This window comes from Canis lupus, chromosome 15, assembly GCF_011100685.1.
Source record: "Canis lupus familiaris isolate Mischka breed German Shepherd chromosome 15, alternate assembly UU_Cfam_GSD_1.0, whole genome shotgun sequence".
NCBI classification, from domain to species: Eukaryota; Metazoa; Chordata; class Mammalia; order Carnivora; family Canidae; genus Canis; species Canis lupus.
Window position 1 is genome coordinate 27,056,645 of NC_049236.1, and position 20,221 is coordinate 27,076,865.

Here is a 20,221-nt window from a genome sequence, read left to right on the forward strand (position 1 = left end):
TTCATTCAGGAGCCATTTACTAAAAGATCACTGCTTACTATATGCATAGTTTAAGTTCCCAGTTGCCTACTCCTAATCATTTCTATGCGTTCTAGGACATACTCCATTTTTGGAGTTAGCTAGGGATTGGGAATCCACAGAACCCCTGATATAGTGTATAATCAGCCCAAAGTCAATTTCTCCTTTAAGGATATCTAAATTCTCTTGAACTATAAGCCCTTTTAATATGGTTCTGAATATTATAAATACAGAAAAACATATTTATTTTACAAGTGAAGCAACTAATGTAAATTGCATGAGAAAGTCTTCTCAAAGGCAAAATATTTGATTTGCACCTGGAATGACATTTGGGGTGTAAGGAAAAAAGTGGAAGAAAGCCATTTTAACAGAAAGCAAAGGATAAAAATATGAATATATTTTTGTTGAACAATTAGGAGTATGTCCAGACCAGAACTTGCACATACCAGAGTATGCAAAATAAGACTGGATTAAAAATGAAGCCTAGTTTCAGTTAAGCTTGAATGTAAAGTGGAAGAATTAGACTTTCCTACTGATAATGAGTAATGAACAATTTCTAAAAATACCTTGGTGTTTCTCAGTGTTTTAGATGAGATTAACAAATGTATTTTGAGTCAGATTTAACATTCTACAATGCCTCCAATATATTGACAAAATGATTTTACACTTCTTATCAAAAAAAGAATATTTTTAGTTATCAAAAGTAAAAAGTGAAATAGTTCACCAATGTCAATACCTAATAATACAGGCAGATTTAGACTAAAGGTGGTCATTCAAGCAAAAGTAGATTCCAAGGATTACTATTAAAGTTTACTCCAAAATTACTCTAAGCACATTCCATTAACATAATTTTAAATTTTCAAATAAATAATTATTAGCATGGTGTATATTCGTGTATGTCTGTATGTATAGAGGCACATGTATAGGGATATCTAATTTGTATATATATATATTTTATATATATATATTTGTATATATCTATAGTATATTTACATAATATGCATCTGTAATCCCTAATTCAGTAAACACTTAAATATTATTGCATATATCTGTGGGTCATTATATAAAAAGCAGGCGTCATGATCCAAGCAAGTATATACCTACAATATACAAAATGCTATACAGGCCATTAAAAAAGAACAAAAATGGACAAGTACAGCCCTAGAAGAACCAATACAGTATTAAAGGAAAATAAAGAACAAATTCCCTTTAATACTAACTATAAAGGGAAATGCCAATTAAAACAATGAGATACCACTACATACCTATCAGCATGGCCAAAACCCAGAACACTGACAGTACCAAGTGGTAGCAGGGATGTGGAGCAGTGGGGGCACTCATTCATGGCTAGTGGAAATGCAAAATGGTACAGCCGCTTTGGAAAAAATTCTGGTGACTTCTTGTGAATCTGAACAGTCTATTACCATGTGATCCAGTAGACCTGCTTCTTTGTATTTTCCCAAAGGAATTGAAAACTTATGTCCACACAAAAATGTGGATGTTTGTAGCAGCTTTACTTGTAACCACCAAAACTTGGAGGCAACCAAAATGTCCTTTAATAGGTGAATGTCTAAATAATCTGTGATACATCCAGATAATAGAATGTTATTTAGTGTGAAAAATAAATGATCTATTAAGCCATGAAAAGACACAGAGGAAATTTAAATGCATATTAGAAAGTGAAAGAAGCTGATCTAAAAGGCTACATGCTGTATGATTCCATCTCTGTGATGTTCTTGAAAAGGCAAAACTTTGAAAAATATCACAGGTGGCCAGGGGTTGGGGAGGGGGGAAGAGGAGATGAATAGATTGAGCATAGGGTTTGGGGGGAGCAATGAAAATACTCTGTAGGATACAGTAGTGATGATACATGTCATTCATTCCCCCCCTTTTTTTTTCCTAAACCCACAAATTGTGCAAAATCAAGAGTGAATTGGAAAAAAAAAAAGTGAATTGGAGTACAAACTATGGACTTTGGGTGATTATTCTGTGTCAGTTTAGGTTCATCAGTTATAACAAAGGGAATGGGGGGATATTGATAATGAAGAGGCTGCATGTGTGGGGACAAGGTGTATGGAGAGTGTCTGTATCCTCCCCTCAATTTTACTGTGAACCTGACACTGCTCTAGAAAATGTCTTAATAAAAGTGGTGGGGGAAAAAAAAAAGAAAATATTAGAAGAGTGCTTCTTGCCAGCTATTCTGGGATTTACTTTATTGATAGACGGTTACTATTATTAAAGAATGGTTGTGATATATTATAAATAGCCCTCTATTATGGAATTCAATCAACATGAAGATAGAATTTTGAAGGGCTTGGTCTCCAGCAGGGGGAAAATCTCTCTCGATAGTACTAATCAGACTTCCTTTCAGATTTTCTTGGCCACAACAGTGTCATACTAATATTTTATGTTGTTTATTCTCCTTCTCCTCTGCTAGCATGTATGTTCCAGGAGGGCAGGGAATTTAACGTAGTATTTAGTACCTAGTACCTAGAACAGCTCCCTGGCATGTAGGCGCTGTAATGTGTATGTAATGAGCGAATTAACAGATGGATGGATGGATGGATGGATGGATGGATGGATGGATGGATGGGTGGATCCATGAATATGCTCCACAATGGAGCAGAGAATGTCAGATAAGAGCCAGAAAGAGAATATTTGACATTTTACTGCTCCATAGTGGGAGGCAGGCTGTACTGACAAAAAGGATGGTGAAAGATTTACTAGTTTGGTAGACATTCATTATTATCAGCCAAAGCTTCTAAGAGCAACTGATCTATCTATAATCCTTGTATGTTCAATCTCTCCAAACAGTAAGGGTTTTTTTCCAGGTGAATTTTTCAAACAACCAATCATGAGAGTCAGATTCCTATGGATCCAATCTACTTGAAGCAAATACTCTCATTTGTTCCTTCAAAAATATTTGCAGGGTCCTCTTAAAAGCTCAGTGCATCACACAGATGAGACAGTGCTGAGCAACACCAGTATATCTCTGGCCTGCATGGAGTTTATAATTTATATAAATATGTACTGTAACCATCTGGGTCCAATCAGAAGACAGCTATCACACAGAAGGTTAAACAGGGAAAGTTTAAGTATTATTATTTATACTAAAGTATTATCCATATCAGCTATGAAATACAAAGAAACTGTATATGGTACCCTGTACCCTAGGGCTGAGGCTGTTTGAGGGTTCAGAGCTCACTGGAGAAGGTGTGGTTTAGCCACTACATAGACAAGTTCCCTGGTCTGGAGTTACTGGTCTGAAGTTACTGGGCAAACAATAGGCAATTCCCTGGAGTGGGGACAGGGGCCAAATAATGAGCAGTTGGTGACAAAGAAAAAGGCATGCAGTGAGAATGGGTCCTGGTAAGGCAGAGGGTGCAGCAGGTTTTGGTTTCCCTGTGGAGAGGATAGCACACAGGTTATTGCTAGGCTGAAGCTGCAGGGTTGCCGAGGGATCATATAATGGGACTGGAGCTCAGGGGGGCTGCATCAGAGCTCATGAAACCCACAAGGCCAACCCTATCCCCACCTATGCCAGAAATTACAAAACCCCTTCTTAGAGCAGTGTCCCTTCAGCACCCTCTATTGAGAAAGCTTAACGTTTTTCTCACTTTAAAGCAGAAATGCTTGAAGAAATCCTTTTATTACAAAACATATAATGAAGGGCGTATTCATTGCTTGTGAATTGATAACTGACATATGTATGCACTAAACTCCTACTCTCTGGATATAACATGTATGTGTTGGTTTTATATATATAAAATTGTATAATTTTATAAGTAAATATATTTTTAAAATCTTTACAAAAGTAAATTGTACGCACTTTTCTTTTTTATTCATTTTATTCATTTTTATTCATTTTATTTAAGATTTTATTTATTCATGAGTGACATAGAGAGGGAGGCAGAGACATAAGCAGAGGGAGAAGCAGGCTCACCGCAGGGAGCCCGATGCAGGACTCTATCCCTGGACCCTGGATCACGCCCTGAGCCAAAGTCACACGCTCAACCACTGAGCCACCCAGGCGTCCCTCACTATTCTTCTTTTTAAAAGAGAGTCACAGCATGGACCAAATTAAGGCTTAATGTTATTTTACTCATGGCATCTAAGGCTAGGAAATATGCTTGGGTGAGGCAAATTGTGAAGAATTGAGGAAAAGCATACAAAGACCTCAAATTGTTAAGAGAATGTCATCCCATCATTATATTTCTCTTTCTTCTAAGTTTTTCCTCTTTCTTCTACTTCCAGCCTATAAAATCATGTCATTAACTAGGAAAAAATAATTAACTAGGGAATGACTTGATTATTTTAAAAAATATATTTATTTATGTATTTATTTATTTGAGACAGAACATGAGGGGAGGGACAGAGGGAGAGAATCTTCGAGTAGACTCCCCGCTGAATGCGGAGGCCAATGGGGGCTCGATCTCACCCTCAGTGAGATCACAACCTGAGCAGAAACCAAGAGTCCCAACACGTAACCAACCGAGCTACCCAGGTACCCCAGGAATGACTTTAATAAGGCATAGCATAGTCCTCAGGAAACGAATTATGAAGTCCAGAGGTAAGAGATGATTAATATGCCAGTTGCATTTTTAAACACCGTGGGAGAGAGTGTGGCATTGGTAAGAAGAGTATGGTGTCGAGAGACTGGAAAACAGATTTCTAATCTTGCAGTGGCTCCTCATCAGCTTGTGACTTTGGATAAGTCATTTATAACTCCTTTGTAAATTTAGCAGGTAAAAGGTGACCTGGAATAAGAGAAAGAAATTTGGAGTAAGCCAGATCTGAATCTGAATCCCATTTCTCACACTTAACATTTTTGTGAGCTCGGATGAGATATTTCAGGTTTGGTTTGTTCATTTAGAAAATATAATGGAAAATTAGATAAGTATATAAATATGTAGTTTTGCTGTCATGTGAGAAAGGAGGAGAAAAGAAAAAAACAAACGTAAAGGAGATCCAAGAGTCCTAATAGCTTTAGAATTCTGGAATTCTGCAAATAGAACGATAAAACTTGTATGTGAAAATTTCCAATTAAAAAGCAACAGAGGCTATTATTTCTAATATTTTATAGCATGAAAATAATGTTTATAGTTGAAAATTTTCTCCACACAATAACACTTCTGAGTCTGATTTCAAATGTTTTCAAATTTCTCTAATTACTTTAGCTGAGCATAGTCAACCGAAATGGGGAAAAAAAAAACTTTCCTTTAAATGTTTTCCAAGTAAAGATTAGAAAACCCCATCATCTATGAGAAATGACAGCTATTTCATAAAAGCAATTTGAATTTTAAAAAGCTAAACGTGACTCTGAAACTCTCTAACTCTGAAACGTGACTCTGATACATATTATAAAAATTTGGTGTAAGAATATTCTACTATAAATACTTAGTAGGTATCTTGATGTCTTGATACATTTTTTTTTAAATGAGAAAAAACAAAACTTTCTACTAAGAACCCAGTCGACATTTCATAGGGTGTACTTGGACATAATCTTTAGCATAATCCTTAGCTAAATGTTGACCTTTTAGAAAAAAGTCGTTTGTAAACTTAATGTTGAAGACACTATAGAGGAAACTAGGTGTAGACATACAGCTATAAGGTAGTTTAATGAACAGGTTACCCTGAAAGTAATTAGTAAAACCTATGGTGTTTTGTATAAATGTAAAATGCTGTGGTGGGAAAAGCAAAGGAATAACAGGCAGCTGTCTTCTTTAAGAGAAATTTCAGTTTTTCAATTTATAAGACTGTGTGCAAGGTGGCCTTGCTTTTAAATCTGATTATTCTCACTCAGAATATAAGTGAGAACCAGGCCTATAGTCTCTCCTAAAGTATGTTTTGGAGAGAACTCTAGTATATTTATGGGCCAAAATTGGAAGCAAAGAGAGGCACTCTCTCTTTTTTTTAAGGGTCCTCTTTTTGAAGATGAGACTAATATTAATAATATTTTAAATTCACTTTGAATGAATTATACCTTGGAAGTTATTTGTGGTGGTCTTATTCAATGAGCATTTATTGAGCACTTAATATATATTAGGTGTGATTCTATGTTATAGGGACAATTTCAAATTCAATTAAATATCAAAATTCTAAACTTTTTAAAAATACAAGTCAGCCTCTTTTATAATTATCCTTAATATAGCAAATGTTGCAAATGTTTTAAAAAGTAGAGCTTCGATTCCACATATGAGTAAAATCATATGGTATTTGTCTTTCTCTGGCTGACTTATTTTACTTAGCTCTAGCTACAATCCACATCATTGCAAATGGCAAAATTTCAGTCTTTTTTATTGCTGAGTAATATTCCATTGTAGGTATATACCACATCTTCTTTACCCATTCACCAGTCGGTGGTCATTTGGGCTCTTTCCATAATTTGGCTATTGTTCATAATGCTGCTATAAACACCACGTACAGGAACACGGGGGAGAAAAGAGGCAAACCAGAAAATAAACAATAACTGCAGAGAACAAACTCAGGGTAGCTGGAGGGAAGATGGGCAGAGGGATGCACTAAATGAGTGATGGGATGAAGGAGGGCACTTGTGATGAGCACTGGGTATTGTATGTGAATGATGAATTACTAAATTCTACACCTGAAACTAATATTACACTATATGTTCATGAGCTGCAATTTAAATTAAAACATGAAAGAGAAAAAATATTAGAACTTAAATTTATTTTCAAAAATTAAAAATGTCATTATTTTGGTATTTCAAGAATATAAGCAGTATCTCTTATGTGAAATGGCTTTGTTTTTTCTCTGAAATTATTAATGACTTAACCAACTTCATCCAATGCAAAGATGTGTTAATGAATTGCAGTGTTAATTTTTTAGGTGAGAGGACCCACATCTGTGGTTATCAGCTGTCATCCTCCATTCCTCCAGTAAGAAAACTTGATTGGCTGAGAAAGATAATGATATTCTCCAAAAAGACTCTTCCAAGTTGAAGAGAATACCCTGAAATAGACTACACAATGGGGGTCACTCAGTGCCCTCAAAACGAGGGGCCCCTGGGATTTGTTAGGGAATTATAGTTCTAGGAATGGGCTAGATCCTGTTCAAAACCATTTAGGGAGCGTTTTCCAGCACAAAGAAGGTGAAGGTATTCATACTTTTTTTGTCCCCTGCCAGCCAGAATAATAGCATTTCCATCACAGAGTCTTATTGTTAAGTGAAGAGAAAACCATAATTATGTAACATTTTCATATTACCAAGTGTCTTCTTTAGATCTAAAGATCTAAAATTAGAATTTTACATAAAATACCAGATCAAAAAAAGATAAGTAGATAGGTAGATGGGTAGATAACAGAGAAGTTTACCTCCTAGTTCTTGACATATTACCATTTTTTTTCATATTACCATTTCCATTTAGTTACAGGCATGATTTTCAAACTATGAAACTGCAGAAGTAATAGCTGTAAGTATAGTAATAAATGATCTTATTTCACTGATGCTTCGTTGGTGGATTTACCTCCCCATGTTGTCACCTTGATGCTTTGCAAGCCTTCTGCAACCCACTCTGAACCCCTTATCTCCTTCAAATTTTTCCTTTTTTCAAGGCCCCAAGATTTCCAATTAGCATTTTGACCTCTTTGGCAGCTCTGCTACATCCTAGGGATCCCTTTTATTGTGTAACTTAAATTTATAAGTCAGTGGATTTTCTCACTGGATGTCTAGAAATGTTTCACATGTAACTTAATTTTCTGTCACATAGAGTGGGCAAAGGTGAGTAAAAGTTACATTTAATCATGTACCTATTTTTATATTTTTTGCATAAACTGAAACTACGCATAAAAAGAATAAATTGAGTTTTGGTTCAATTGCCCACTAATTAGCATATTGGTTTTACTTGTACCTGGCCTTTAAAAAAAATCTACATAGTTACATCATTCTGATACATTTCTTTCATCTTGAAAAAAACACATAGTCTCTAGTATTCTATATCAAATTTTACAAAGTTCAAAGGAGACACTACTCATTAATATTACTTTACTAAAGCATGTGCTCATGTAATACACCCAAAATCAACTCAATTATGGGAGTATTCTTTGAACAACTTCAAAAAGTCTTGTCACAACTCATTTACAAAGGCCTTGAGGAATAAACAGTGACATGAAAAAAGGGTAAGAAAGTCTGAAAAAAACTTTCAGTAATTATTAAATTTTAAAAATCATGTTCAGAGATATGAGAGCATATAAAAATTTATAGGTGGGCATAGATATGAATACAGGTATAGAAAGGTATTTCATGTATTTCCTCACTTACAGACATTGAAGATAGTATTGTTTTCCATTGATACATATTATTCATTTTTAGTTCCATAGGCCTATTTCCAGGAAATGGGCAGTTCTTTTCCATTCCAAGGCATGCAAAAACAGATTTACATCTCACATTTGATTTTCTTTATGGTACTGTTACGTTAGAGGAATCCTTTATTTCTGACTATTGAACACAATATTGTCTTCTTTACAATAAATCTTGGTCACTTGAAGCTGAGTTTCACCTGTGCTATTATCACTTACCTTTGGGCAAAGAGTTTAAAAGCCTTACCTCAGTTTCCCCCATCTTTAAAATGAAGATGATGTGTATCTCATAGAGTTGTAATTAGGATTGAAAGAGTGGGTGAAAATAAAGTGCTGATCAGGGGCCTGGGGTGTAGTGAACGCTTAAATCCCTGCAACGTCACATTTTCAGGCAAGTTATGAGCGGACTGACAATGACAGAGAATTGAAGAGCACGTGGGCGATGAGAAAATATGAGCACTAACATGTAATACTTGTAATAGTTTTGAGAGTAAAAAGTAATATAACTGTACTCAAGCAAAAATCTTGTTGATGCTAAATGCATAATGAAGAGTTGTTAAGTATGTCAACTATGGTAATACTTCTAATTAGCTGCCGTACCAAATGGCATAAGTGGCCATGTTCTATCTACAAAATCTTCTAATAAAATAATTCCATGATACCATTGTGTATGCCAATTGTTGCAAAAATTCATTGTACAAGAACTAAAAATTGTCATATTACCCATTTAAATGATTCAAACTTCCATCCCACTATACATGTTATATTTTTGCCCAGATAAAAAAAGGTAAAGATAAGAGTTTATAATTATAAATTGTTAAACTTTTTTGGTTCTCTCTAGGAAATCTGGCTTTGCTTCTCCTCTTTTTTTAATCCAAAGTGTTTGACTTAAAATAGTACATCAATAGAGAAGCTAGAGCTAAATCACATGGAATTTTTTTTTAAAAAAATTTTGTTCAGCAAGAGTTGGTCTCTAACAATGTAAAGTTGTAAACTTTAAGGCTCTTTTTATTTTTGTTTAAGCCATTAACTCTGACCTTTCTTGGTCTCAAATTTTTTGGCAGAAGCTTTAAAAATGAATTTGTTAGGTCTTGATATTTTGTTCCTGAACCTTGTCAATTAATCAAACAAACACATTAACACTTTAACCCTTAAAATAGTCCCACAACCAGAATTAGATAATCAAAATTAATTACTATTATACCATGTTTACATGGTTGGTGGAATCATCTAATACATATGTATCAAAAGTCTAGTACAAAGTAGGCACATAATAGATAGCTGTTGATTTAATGTTCTTTAACAAGTTGATACTGCCTGTTTCTAAGATCTAAGACAATTTAATGAAACAGTCAACAGTCAAGGATTCCAGACACAGTTAAATGTAAGTTATTAGTAACCACAAAAGAGTGTTTACAGATCTAAAACAGTAGTTTGACCAACAGCTGATGTTATCCAGAGAATAACAAATTTCAATGTACTTGTATGAGAAAACTAGTTTGTACACATGTCAACTATACTTATTCTTTGTAAAGAAACAAACAAAAACCCACACATTTTTAATATTTTTGAGGACAGGATCCACGTATGCTCTATTGATAATAGATTAAAGCATCATGTTTCTGACTGTAGTATACTAGTTCTTATGCCTTCCCTTCATGTTCATTTCCTTTCTTAGAATAAACTACTATACTCTGAATTTTGGGGGGAGGGTTGTTATTGTTGTTGCTTTCAAACCAATTTCTTACACTAGCTAATGTGGTGAGTAAATAAATGGGCATGGTCAAATGTGAAATGCATTTGTCAAGTGAATGAAACTGAAGTGCAATAATATAATAAATCCTCAGGCTAGTCATGTTTATTGTTGCCAAATGTCTCCCTGCTAAGAACTAATAAGCATGAAAAGGGATAATGAAAGTTTCCATGAAAAGTTTTTGGGAAATCTATCCACAAGTCTTCACTATCTGAGAATGTGGAAATAAGTATTTGTTTTATACAAGTTCCATATGAGGGCTGTAAAGATGGAATTACTAGAATAGAGTAAAATGGAAAGCAACTACAGTGTGATAGTTACTAATGTTATTTGGCACATGGAAGAAAATTGACAGGGAGGGTCCACAGCAAGGCTGACTAGAACAGTGCCTGCTATAAAATAGCAGTAAATAAATACATGGTGAATGAATGTGTAAATAAAAGGATGATTTTAAGATTTATGTATTTATTTGAGAAAGAGAGCGAGAGAGCTCAGGGGAGGAAGAGTAGTGTGGAAAGGCAGAGGGAGAGAGAATCCAAGCAGACTCCTCACTAAGCACCAAGCCCGAGGTGGGCCACAATCACAGGACCTGAGATCATGACTTGAGTCGAAATCAAGAGTGGGATCCTCAGCCGTCTGAGCCATCAGGTGCCCCTAAATTTTAAATTAAAGCTTTCAAAGGCCCCATGTGATCTCAAAAATCCAATGTGGTTTTTAAATGTTTAAATTCCAAAGGAGGGATCCCTGGGTGGCGCAGCCGTTTAGCGCCTGCCTTTGGCCCAGGGCGCGATCCTGGAGACCGGGGATCGAATCCCATGTCGGGCTCCCAGTGCATGGAGCCTGCTTCTCCCTCTGCCTATGTCTCTGCCTCTCTCTCTCTGTGTGACTATCATAAATAAAAAATTAAAAAAGAAATTAAATTCCAAAGGATAACTGCTTACTGATAAACGTTTCAAGATTTACTTAAAATGCATATTTTTGCTAAATGTTTACTTTGACTAAGTTAGTTAACATGGGAAAGTGAGGGGTAAGACAAGATTATCAGAAATTAAAATAGAGTGCTTTATTAGAAACTAGGTTATTTCAAAGGAATATACCTGTCTATTAAGGGTAGAAAATACTCTCAATTATTAGAATCATTGTTCTTTATTTACAAGCAATGTGGACACGTGGTTGTAAATGTCATAAAACTGAATAGAGTCCTGAAGAGAACAATGAAAAAAAAATGATTAAAGGAATTGGGAATAGACCTTACCTGATCTGACAAGAGTAAAGGGACATATGACTTGATTTGTAGAAGCAATTGTGTGCAGGAGAAAATGGGGAGCTGGGTAGCTTGTAAACTGTTAACTCCTCAGCGAGTTACAATTTTTATTTCCTAGTCAATTTGGAAATTTAAACACTCGCTAACTATTAGTTTAGTGGGAAGCCAACAAATTGGGCATAGTTACATAGAATAAAAAGAAGAGTTTTAGTTAATTTAAGGGCCACATGACCAAAAGCAAACCTAGTTCTTAAAAAAAAAAAAAATCACAAAACCTTTTTATATTTTACAATCAAAATAAGTCACTCAAAAAATTCCTCTAGAGGGATGCCTGGGTGGCTCAGCAGTTGAGCCTTTGGCTCAGGATATGATCCTGGGGTTCAGGATCAAGTCCTGCATCGGGCTCCTCACGGGGAGCCTGCTTCTCCCTCTGCCTGTATCTCTGCCTCTCTCTCCGGGTCTCTCATGAATAAGTAAGTAAAATCTTTTTTTAAAAACCCTTTAGGGAAAAAATAAATAAAAATAGCATTGAATAATGTTAATATGAGAACTGCAGAATTTATAGAAATGACAATATTTTTAGCACCACATTCTAGCCATCTTTGTGCCAAGACACACAAGGTATCTTCAAGAAGAAATTAACACAATAGTGTGTTACAAATAGTAAAACCTGGCAAACAGTGCAAACAATAAAGGGGCCTTAAAAATTCTAGATCAAATATGAAGGGTAGCTATTTATAAAGGGTCAAGAAATAGGCGAAATACAAACACAAAAATCTATACAATATCTATCAAAATAAGATTCCTCACTCTATTTGATATACATTAGTTTCTATGCTCATTAGGAATTGTTTTTCAAATATATGTAGCCAAGGCAAATTATATGTGTCTGACTTAGAAATAATATACATCATGATTTTTACCAACAATAACAAATATTGTGGATATATTGTATCAAATGTACCAAACCTAACTGATTTTCTTAGTCATATGTCTCTTAAATATTGTGTATGAAGAATCATCGTAAATGTCATCGTCCAACTGAAATGTTAAGAAACAGAAATTTCGTTAATATTTTTATAAGTTATAGAAAACAATTTTAGTCACTGAAAAAGCTTGAAAGCAACTTGAGAAAACTAAAAAAATGTTAGTCACTGAAAAAGCTTGAAAGCAAAATCACCATGATTTATTGAGGCAATCTGAATACAATAGAGACAACCTGTTATTTGTTTAGTTTTCATTCTCAGTGTTAGACTTTGAACTATCTAAGTGAAGTTCACTCTAAATATCATTATAATCCAAGGTAGGACATAGCAATGACCTTAAAAAGCAACTGTTATTTGAACACTGTAATAACTCCCTCAACCTCAAACATACCCAGTGTAACTCATTCACAGCACTTAAATTGATATAAACGCTTTGCTGCTAAAAATTTGTTCTGGTCACTTTCATTAAAATGTTGAATTTTTTTTTTCTCCATGCTTTACTTGTGCTGTATCTGCTGTTAAGCAATACAATATGGGAAGGGCTTTGAAAGGATTTCTATATCCAGACACATAGTGTTGGGTGTATCGATGAAAATCCAATGACGTATTACTATACATCATGAAATTTCTATTTTGACCGGTTTAACGAAGTTTTTTTTATACATACCAGGAGAGTCATTCAAAGCATTTTACATATTAAATTACTTATCAAAACACAGCATATATAGACCTTGACATTTGTTAAAGAACCAAGGATTTAACCAAAAAAAATTTTTAAAGGACCAGAACAAATCTTTAGCAGAACACAGATTATGTGGCAAAGAAGTGACTTATTGGAAGATAGAGCATATTTATCTAGACATACTTTCAGCATATATGTAAGAAACTGATTGGATAATTTGTATGATCACCTGCAAATATGCACAGACTGTTGTTAAAGAAACATAAAATCTATAAGAATAATGTTGCAGGAAAGAGACAAACACTGTTAAAGGTCCTTTAGTCATAATTTTTTTTATTCCAGGAGCCCATCAGTAGGTCTAGCTCTAATGTCAATTTTTTGAGGCAAGATTCTCTCGCTATTGTATTTTCATGGGGGTAAGTAATTTTAGAATGATTATACATTGACTGTATTAAATTGCTTATTTTCTTTTTTCCATTTCTAAAGTAGTTACAGGACAAAGTAATAGCTTTACAATAAATACCAATATGTGGTTTCTTGATAGATGTGTTGTTTTACACCTCGATTTATGTTCCATGTATCTTGTGGTTCAAGAATTTAAGTGTCAACAAAAAGACTCTCACTAAATGCAATGAGAGAATAAGCTATATTGATTACTGCCTGAATTATTTATTTACAAGTAGCAAAACAATAAAATGCAAGCTTTTAATCACATCAAAGATATGTTTTTAAAAAACTATATGTATATGCAAGTATCTATGTGATTTTAAAGACCAACTTCCTATAGCATTTTCATTTAACTGAAAATTTACCTCAAAATTACTATGAAGGTGTTTTAAAATAGCACACTATATATTTTTCAACTTATTTCCTGAAGGGAGTACAGTAAACAATTGAAAAATTTACAAACTGCCCTTTAAATATAGGATTACATTGTAAGTAAGTACAAAAAGACTGGAAGATTCATCAACAGCTTCAAAATAACAAAGACAACAGAACAATATTGGGGAAAAATTATTGTACATACAGTAAATTTTTAGTCAATAGAAAAATCCTTTAGAGTGCAGATACTCTGTTAAGAATAGGGGATTTGGTCTAAAGAGAAGCCATGTTTTAATGCAATTCAATTGATTTCATTTTGAAATAATTATTTTAGAAGTGTACAAAATTATAAATATTTCAATACTTTGTGCAGAAAGTGTCTCCCTCACATATAATTTGTTATCTTTGATAAAAAGTTTATATTAATAGTAAAGTTATTAAATAATACATCTTTATACTATTAAGATACTCTCATAGAAAATATTAACCAATAATGAACTATTATTGGATTATATTTTAAAATACTTACTGGTACATATTACCTTGAATAATGCTTACAAGGAACTTGATTTAGCTTACTCTGTTGGAAGGACACATCTGTGTCAGGCATATGTGGAAATCGGCTTACTCTTTTATTGATCTGTGTTTTTGTCTTATATAAATATATCTGAATTCTAAATGTGTTGCAGCAGCTCTTCGGTTCTTGGACCTCTCTGCTCCCCCACCCCTTCACCCCAGCTTTCTCCTCAAATTATGTGTTCTCCTAAGTACACACTTGCTATCCAGGAAATAGTTTATTCATTGAAGAATTTTTACTGCTGGGGCAAGGTGAGATTTTGCTGTTACTGTTGCTGTTTTCCAAAATAGACCAAAGAGAATTTCCATTCTGTTATCTGGAAAATATTTTTTTTTCCACATGTAACTAGCAAGTAGGAAGATGATAAGCTTTTAGGACACGTTCTTACACCTTTTAGGCCACTATTTTATCATTAGGAAATTCTTACTTAAAAAAAAAAGGAAATTCTTGCTTTTCTGCATTCATAATATTCCTGTTGCTTGAAAGAGTTCGTGAAGCTTCACAAGGGCTACTGACGGATTTCCAGGGAATAGCTTCTCGCAGGCCAAATCTGGCTGGCACTTGGAAGCCAACTTTACCTGGTATGGCTGTTGGTCCCTCTGCCTTTGAGTGAAGCCATCTGTGAAGGTCTCTAAACTCGTGAGCTATGTTCTATCTCCAACTCCATTACACACTTGTACCTGTAGCCAGAGGTACTCTCTCTGTCTAGCACACCCCTCCTTAAATCCATGGCTTTTCCTTTCCTGCCTTTCAGTAATATTCTCTTTGTAGACTAAAAAGTAAAATATGCTACCTTTCAGGAGGTTCATTAACTACTTTGAAATTATTTTCTTGGGATGCCTGGGTGGCTCAGCGGTTGAGCATCTGCCTTCAGCCCAGGGCATGATCCTGGAGACCCAGAATCGAGTCCCACATCAGGCTCCCTGCATGGAGCCTGCTTCTCCCTCTGCCTATGTCTCTGCCTGCCTCTTTCTGTGTCTCTCATAAGTAAATAAATAAAATCTTTAAAAAAAAAAAGAAATTATTTTCTTAATCACAGTTTTAGTATAAAAATCCAGAAGGCAATACTGTTTTTAAAAAGCTTTTAGGGATGCATGAGTGACTCAGCGGTTAAGTGTCTGCCTTTGGCTGGGGGCATGGTCCCTGGAGCAGGGATCGAGTCCTGCATGGGGCTTCCTGCATGGAGCCTGCTTCTCCCTCTGCCTATGTCTCTGCCTCTCTCTCTGTGTGTCTCTCATGAATAAATAAATAAAATCTTTTTAAAAATAAAATAAAAAAGCTTTTTAAATATAAAATGGGCTTTTACAATCAATATCTACCATCATGCTGGACCAAATTTGAAATTAAGGCAAATTTCCACAAACGATCTAGTGTTCCCTGACCTTTCTGTTTAGACACATTTAAAAAAAATATTTTAAGTTTCAGTTGGAAAAGCATAATGTTTGTTGTTTTTTTTTTAATTAGGCATTTCTCCTCCTAAACATTAAAGCATAATAGCATCACAATGGAGAGTCACATGGTTTGAACCTTTGCCTCCAGCCTAAGGGAGCTCTGGAATTCCTCACTCTGCTGCTTTTCAGACTGCTTCCCCCACAGATAGGACCCTGTGCTTGCTTAATCTTCAGGAGATTTAAAGCAGATGATCATAATTCTTTAATAGTATTTTTGATATGGCATTCTGGGGTCTTGCTGAGTAAAACATTCCTAATCCACTGTCCTATTCTTTAAGCTACTATTTATTTTTAGCTTCTAACAATTTTTGATACTTTTTTCTGGATAAATTCTAAATTGTTGACTATAATAATTTCTTTCATTTTATAGCACCTCTTTACAAAGCATTCTCATAGTTCTTACCACCACTGCAGTATAATCAGAAAGGTAATCTTCACAATAATCCTGTAATGCACAGATTGTTTCCCTCATTTATAAAACAAAGGCTTAGAAAGGTCGTAACCTGTTTAGAGTCACAAAGCTGCCAGACTAGAACCCAAGAATATCTTTTGATTCTAGACCTAATACGTTTTCTGTTTAACCAAGAATTTTTTTTTGAAGAAGTCCTTAACAGAACTATTTCTAAAACTAATTATAACATATTATTTTATGAAAACACAATTATAAACGTTTAAGCTTTGAAAATAAAAACAAATTTAGATATCTAAAAACTAGGAAGATGTATCATCTCAGTCTTGAACTACCTACCAGTCTTGACTTGTAGATAGAAGAAAACATACCTATTTTTTCAATCATTTCCTTTTATTTGAACAAAATGTATGTTATACCAAACTTTATTTTGCAAACAAAAAGGATACTAAATATGCTTTTTTTAAAATTCAAAGATCATACAGTTCTCAAATAAGTGTTGTTGACAAATATATTTCTTACTTTAAAATATAATTTTACTCGGGTAGAGTTAAGTGAAAGTGTCCATTTAATATCACTGTCTAGGTTTTTCAATTAAGGGAATACTTGCTCCAGTGATAACAAATAGAAGACCTTCTAAGAAAGAACGTATATCATTCCGTGACTATCCTGTACAACTCAGTGGTGGATGGGGAAGTGGCAAAAAGAAGGCGAAAACTTCAAACTAATTCTTCAAGCTTCAGCATTCAAAACATATGGCACACGGTTTTCTCCAGAGATCTATGGATATCTGGTCATGTTACCAATTGAATACAAGGTTTTAGAGTACTGTATTTAATTTGTATTATTATACATATTCCACAATTTTGTTTGCTGATGGAGTTATCTGATTTCCCATCTGTAAAACACAGTTTTGCTATTGTTCCTATGTTTATGAGGAACGGCCTCCAGAATTAATTCTTAAAATATTGTAATAGAATTTGCCTATCCAATTTCTTCTTTTGTTTAAAGATTTTATGACATATGTATTAAAGATGGTTTTCATACCATAATAAGTTGTAATACCATACACATATTGTAAGAGAATATAGCTGCAATTTATTGACCCTGCTCATAGTATTAATGAATAATTAATAGATTGATAAATTTTATTTGACCAGGCTATTATCATTGGGCATTTGAAAGATAAATTGATCCAGAAGATATTTAGAGTAGACAATGAAAATGGCCTTTTCTTTTTACTTTAAGTCATCTTAAATAGAGTTATGTTAAGAAAATATACTTTGTGCTTAAACTAAAATGAAATATCAGTTTAAATATTTATATTATTATATACTCTTATTTTAATTTCAGTTAAGTTGCCTCAAAATTATTTTTAAAAACTTTTCACATCTCCATCTTAAAATTTTGTAATATTAATCTATTTTCTAAAGCCACAGACCAGTTTTATTAAGTTCTTACTTTTTGTGGTTAATATTCTATGATGTCTTAGTAAATACAATGTGCAAAATACTGTATTCACCTTTCATGCTCCTTAGGATCTTTTACCTTCCTGAGTTTGGAGCTTTTTTCACCAAGCTAAGTTCTCCAGTGACTTCCCAGGGTGTTGCTGTGTAATAGGATTTAGTGAACTTTAGTTTTTTTCCCTTTGCTTTTCCTACTCTTTATTGAAGGATTTCATCTAAAAATGGCTAAACAGATTTAAAGATGCACTTATTTTGTTTGTATCCCCTATCTACTTCTGGAGCTCTATTGCATTTCAAACCTATAAATCTCTCTTAACTTGATTGAGATAGAAATGTTAATGAAGCTTGAGCTGTCAATCAAAGAAAACAGATATTCATATGCTGTGGCCTAGAAATTGAGCTTTGGAACGTAAGCTCCATGTGTAGTTGCTTTATGAACGTGCTGTTATGTCATCTTTCTACTAAGAGCACCCATAGACCAGCATAATGTAATGATGGAAAATATTTTATCGCAACTTACTGTGAACCCTGCAAGAGAAAACCACATCAGAGCTGAAATTGATGGGGTTTTATGGTTCATATGCTCAAATCAATGAAATGAAAAAGTTAGTATGAGAAGTGAGATGTTTATGATTAAACTGCTTTCGTGCCTAAAAATAATTTAGTCTATAGTTTCCTTATTCTGTGATTTGTGTAATTGTTTCAAAATATTAATTCTGAGGAAGATGATGGGTGCTGATGCTTCTTAAATTTGTAGGTGATGACTGATGAAGATGTCAATAAAATAGTTTCCAAATTATGTTGTTAAATTGGAAGTTCTTTGTAGTGTTGTTTATTGTGTCTGGGCTTCAAATGTTCATTTACAAAATCCAAGTTCAAGCATCATTTCTACCACTAGCTTATTTGCCTTTATGAAAATAGAAAAGGTAAATTTTAAAATCGAATACTCTTTTTAAATAACGTAATTTTTTTTTAATTTAAAAAGTTGAATAGAACCTGAAAGAAATCAAACCAAGAGATACTTGCTGCCTTGCGGGGGAGCCATTAAGGCCAATATTTGTCTTTAAGATTTGGGAAGGCAAAAATGTGAACCTATGTTGTCACTTAGTTGACTGAATTTTGGATTGATAGCAAGGGACCCAGGCAATGTTACTATTCAAATGCACAACTCCAAGTGACATTTTGTCTTTCCTGAACCCTCCCCAACTCAATTCTTTCCTTCCTAACTGTCCCCTTCCCCAGTGCTATCATAATTACCAGGCATTTCCAGTGAGAATGGCAAAGTGAATCCCTGATCACAAAAAAGGCTGGTGGATGTGTTCGGCAGTTTTTGGAGATTCCAGAATGTCTTGATATGAGAGTTAACTCTATGGTTTATGGAGGTGTCGTTTTCCCAAGGTCCAGTCTGCCAACAACATCTTTGTGCACATAGTGCATTATAAGAGAGCTTTTTAGGTATTTTGAGAAGCATCCCAAAACCTCATTACTTATTGTGCTCATAAATTAATTAAAGTTACAGCCACCACATTAAAAAACAAAAAAGTCAGAATAGTAGAACAAAAGCCAAAGCACTGTTCAAGGCAATGCTCTGCCTTAAAGGCAAAAGGGAGAATACACCAAAATTCCTGGAAATTAGTTTTGGGTTTTTCTTTTTTTTTTTTATTTATTTATTTATTTATTTATTTATTTATTTATTTGAGAAAACAAGGGATAATGCATTTTAACCAGAAAGAATAAGTTGGAAGGCACAGACAGGGATTAAAAGGTTTTTAAGTTAAAGTTGCAAATAAACAATAAATAGCAGTGTTTTAAGAGATCTCTGTAATTCTAAACCTCCTAGCATCAGCATAAGCAGCTTTGGATGTTCCACATTTTGATTTTGCTGTTATTGAATTGGCCTTTGCCATGATTTTCTCTTGGTTGCTCATAATTTACTCATATTCTCACATTTTTCTCAAAATCTAGGTAACATTGAGCCAAAGTTCAGACTAATACAATTAAACATGTGCTATGTATTTTGACAATACTGGTAGTACTATAATGCGTTTCTTAGAAAAGAGAAACATTTTTTGTCTATTCTTTTGAAAAGGAAAATAAGCTGGTAAGGTCTCCCCTTACTATTTCCTTTATTATCGTATTTTTTACCAAATGCAGTTTCTATCATCTTTAAGGCCCAGAAAATAATTCAGCATCTGAATTTATGGTTTTCATGACTCTACTGGGAAAAAGTGAGTTATCAAGTGAATAGACTCTAATTTAGTGGAAGAAGATCCCTAATCATTCTATGGAATAATGGTTGTCAGGGTGAATTTCTAACTCATCACTAATAGGAGATGTTAGTGTGTCTTTTTCCATACAGATGCAATCCATTATCTACCATGATATCTTTGCTTACAGATATCAGATGCAGCTGTTTTTGTCATTGATGGTTAAGAGATTCAGAGAAAGCCTCTTTCCAGAAGCTAAAGAGCTATATAT

The 20,221-nt window shown here is 34.1% G+C and overlaps 1 protein-coding gene across 15 annotated transcripts in view; it reads left to right on the forward strand.

The window, feature by feature from the left end:
- The window catches only part of LRRIQ1 (leucine rich repeats and IQ motif containing 1), a 214,825-nt gene that overhangs the window by 189,636 nt on the left and 4,968 nt on the right, over positions 1 to 20,221 (forward strand). For 7 of the 15 annotated variants that reach the window (XM_038558582.1, XM_038558575.1, XM_038558580.1 and 4 more), the window contains one exon: positions 16,863 to 18,532. The exons of 1 other annotated variant lie outside the window; for it this stretch is intronic. In XM_038558582.1, coding sequence (XP_038414510.1) covers positions 16,863 to 17,005 — 143 coding nt within the window. In that variant the 3' untranslated portion in view covers positions 17,006 to 18,532. Of the gene's footprint in view, positions 1 to 6,864; positions 7,383 to 7,402; positions 7,448 to 13,360; positions 13,435 to 16,862; positions 18,533 to 20,221 lie in introns of those variants that run through there. 7 more of the 15 variants (XR_005370425.1, XR_005370427.1, XR_005370428.1 and 4 more) reach the window with 7 other exon arrangements.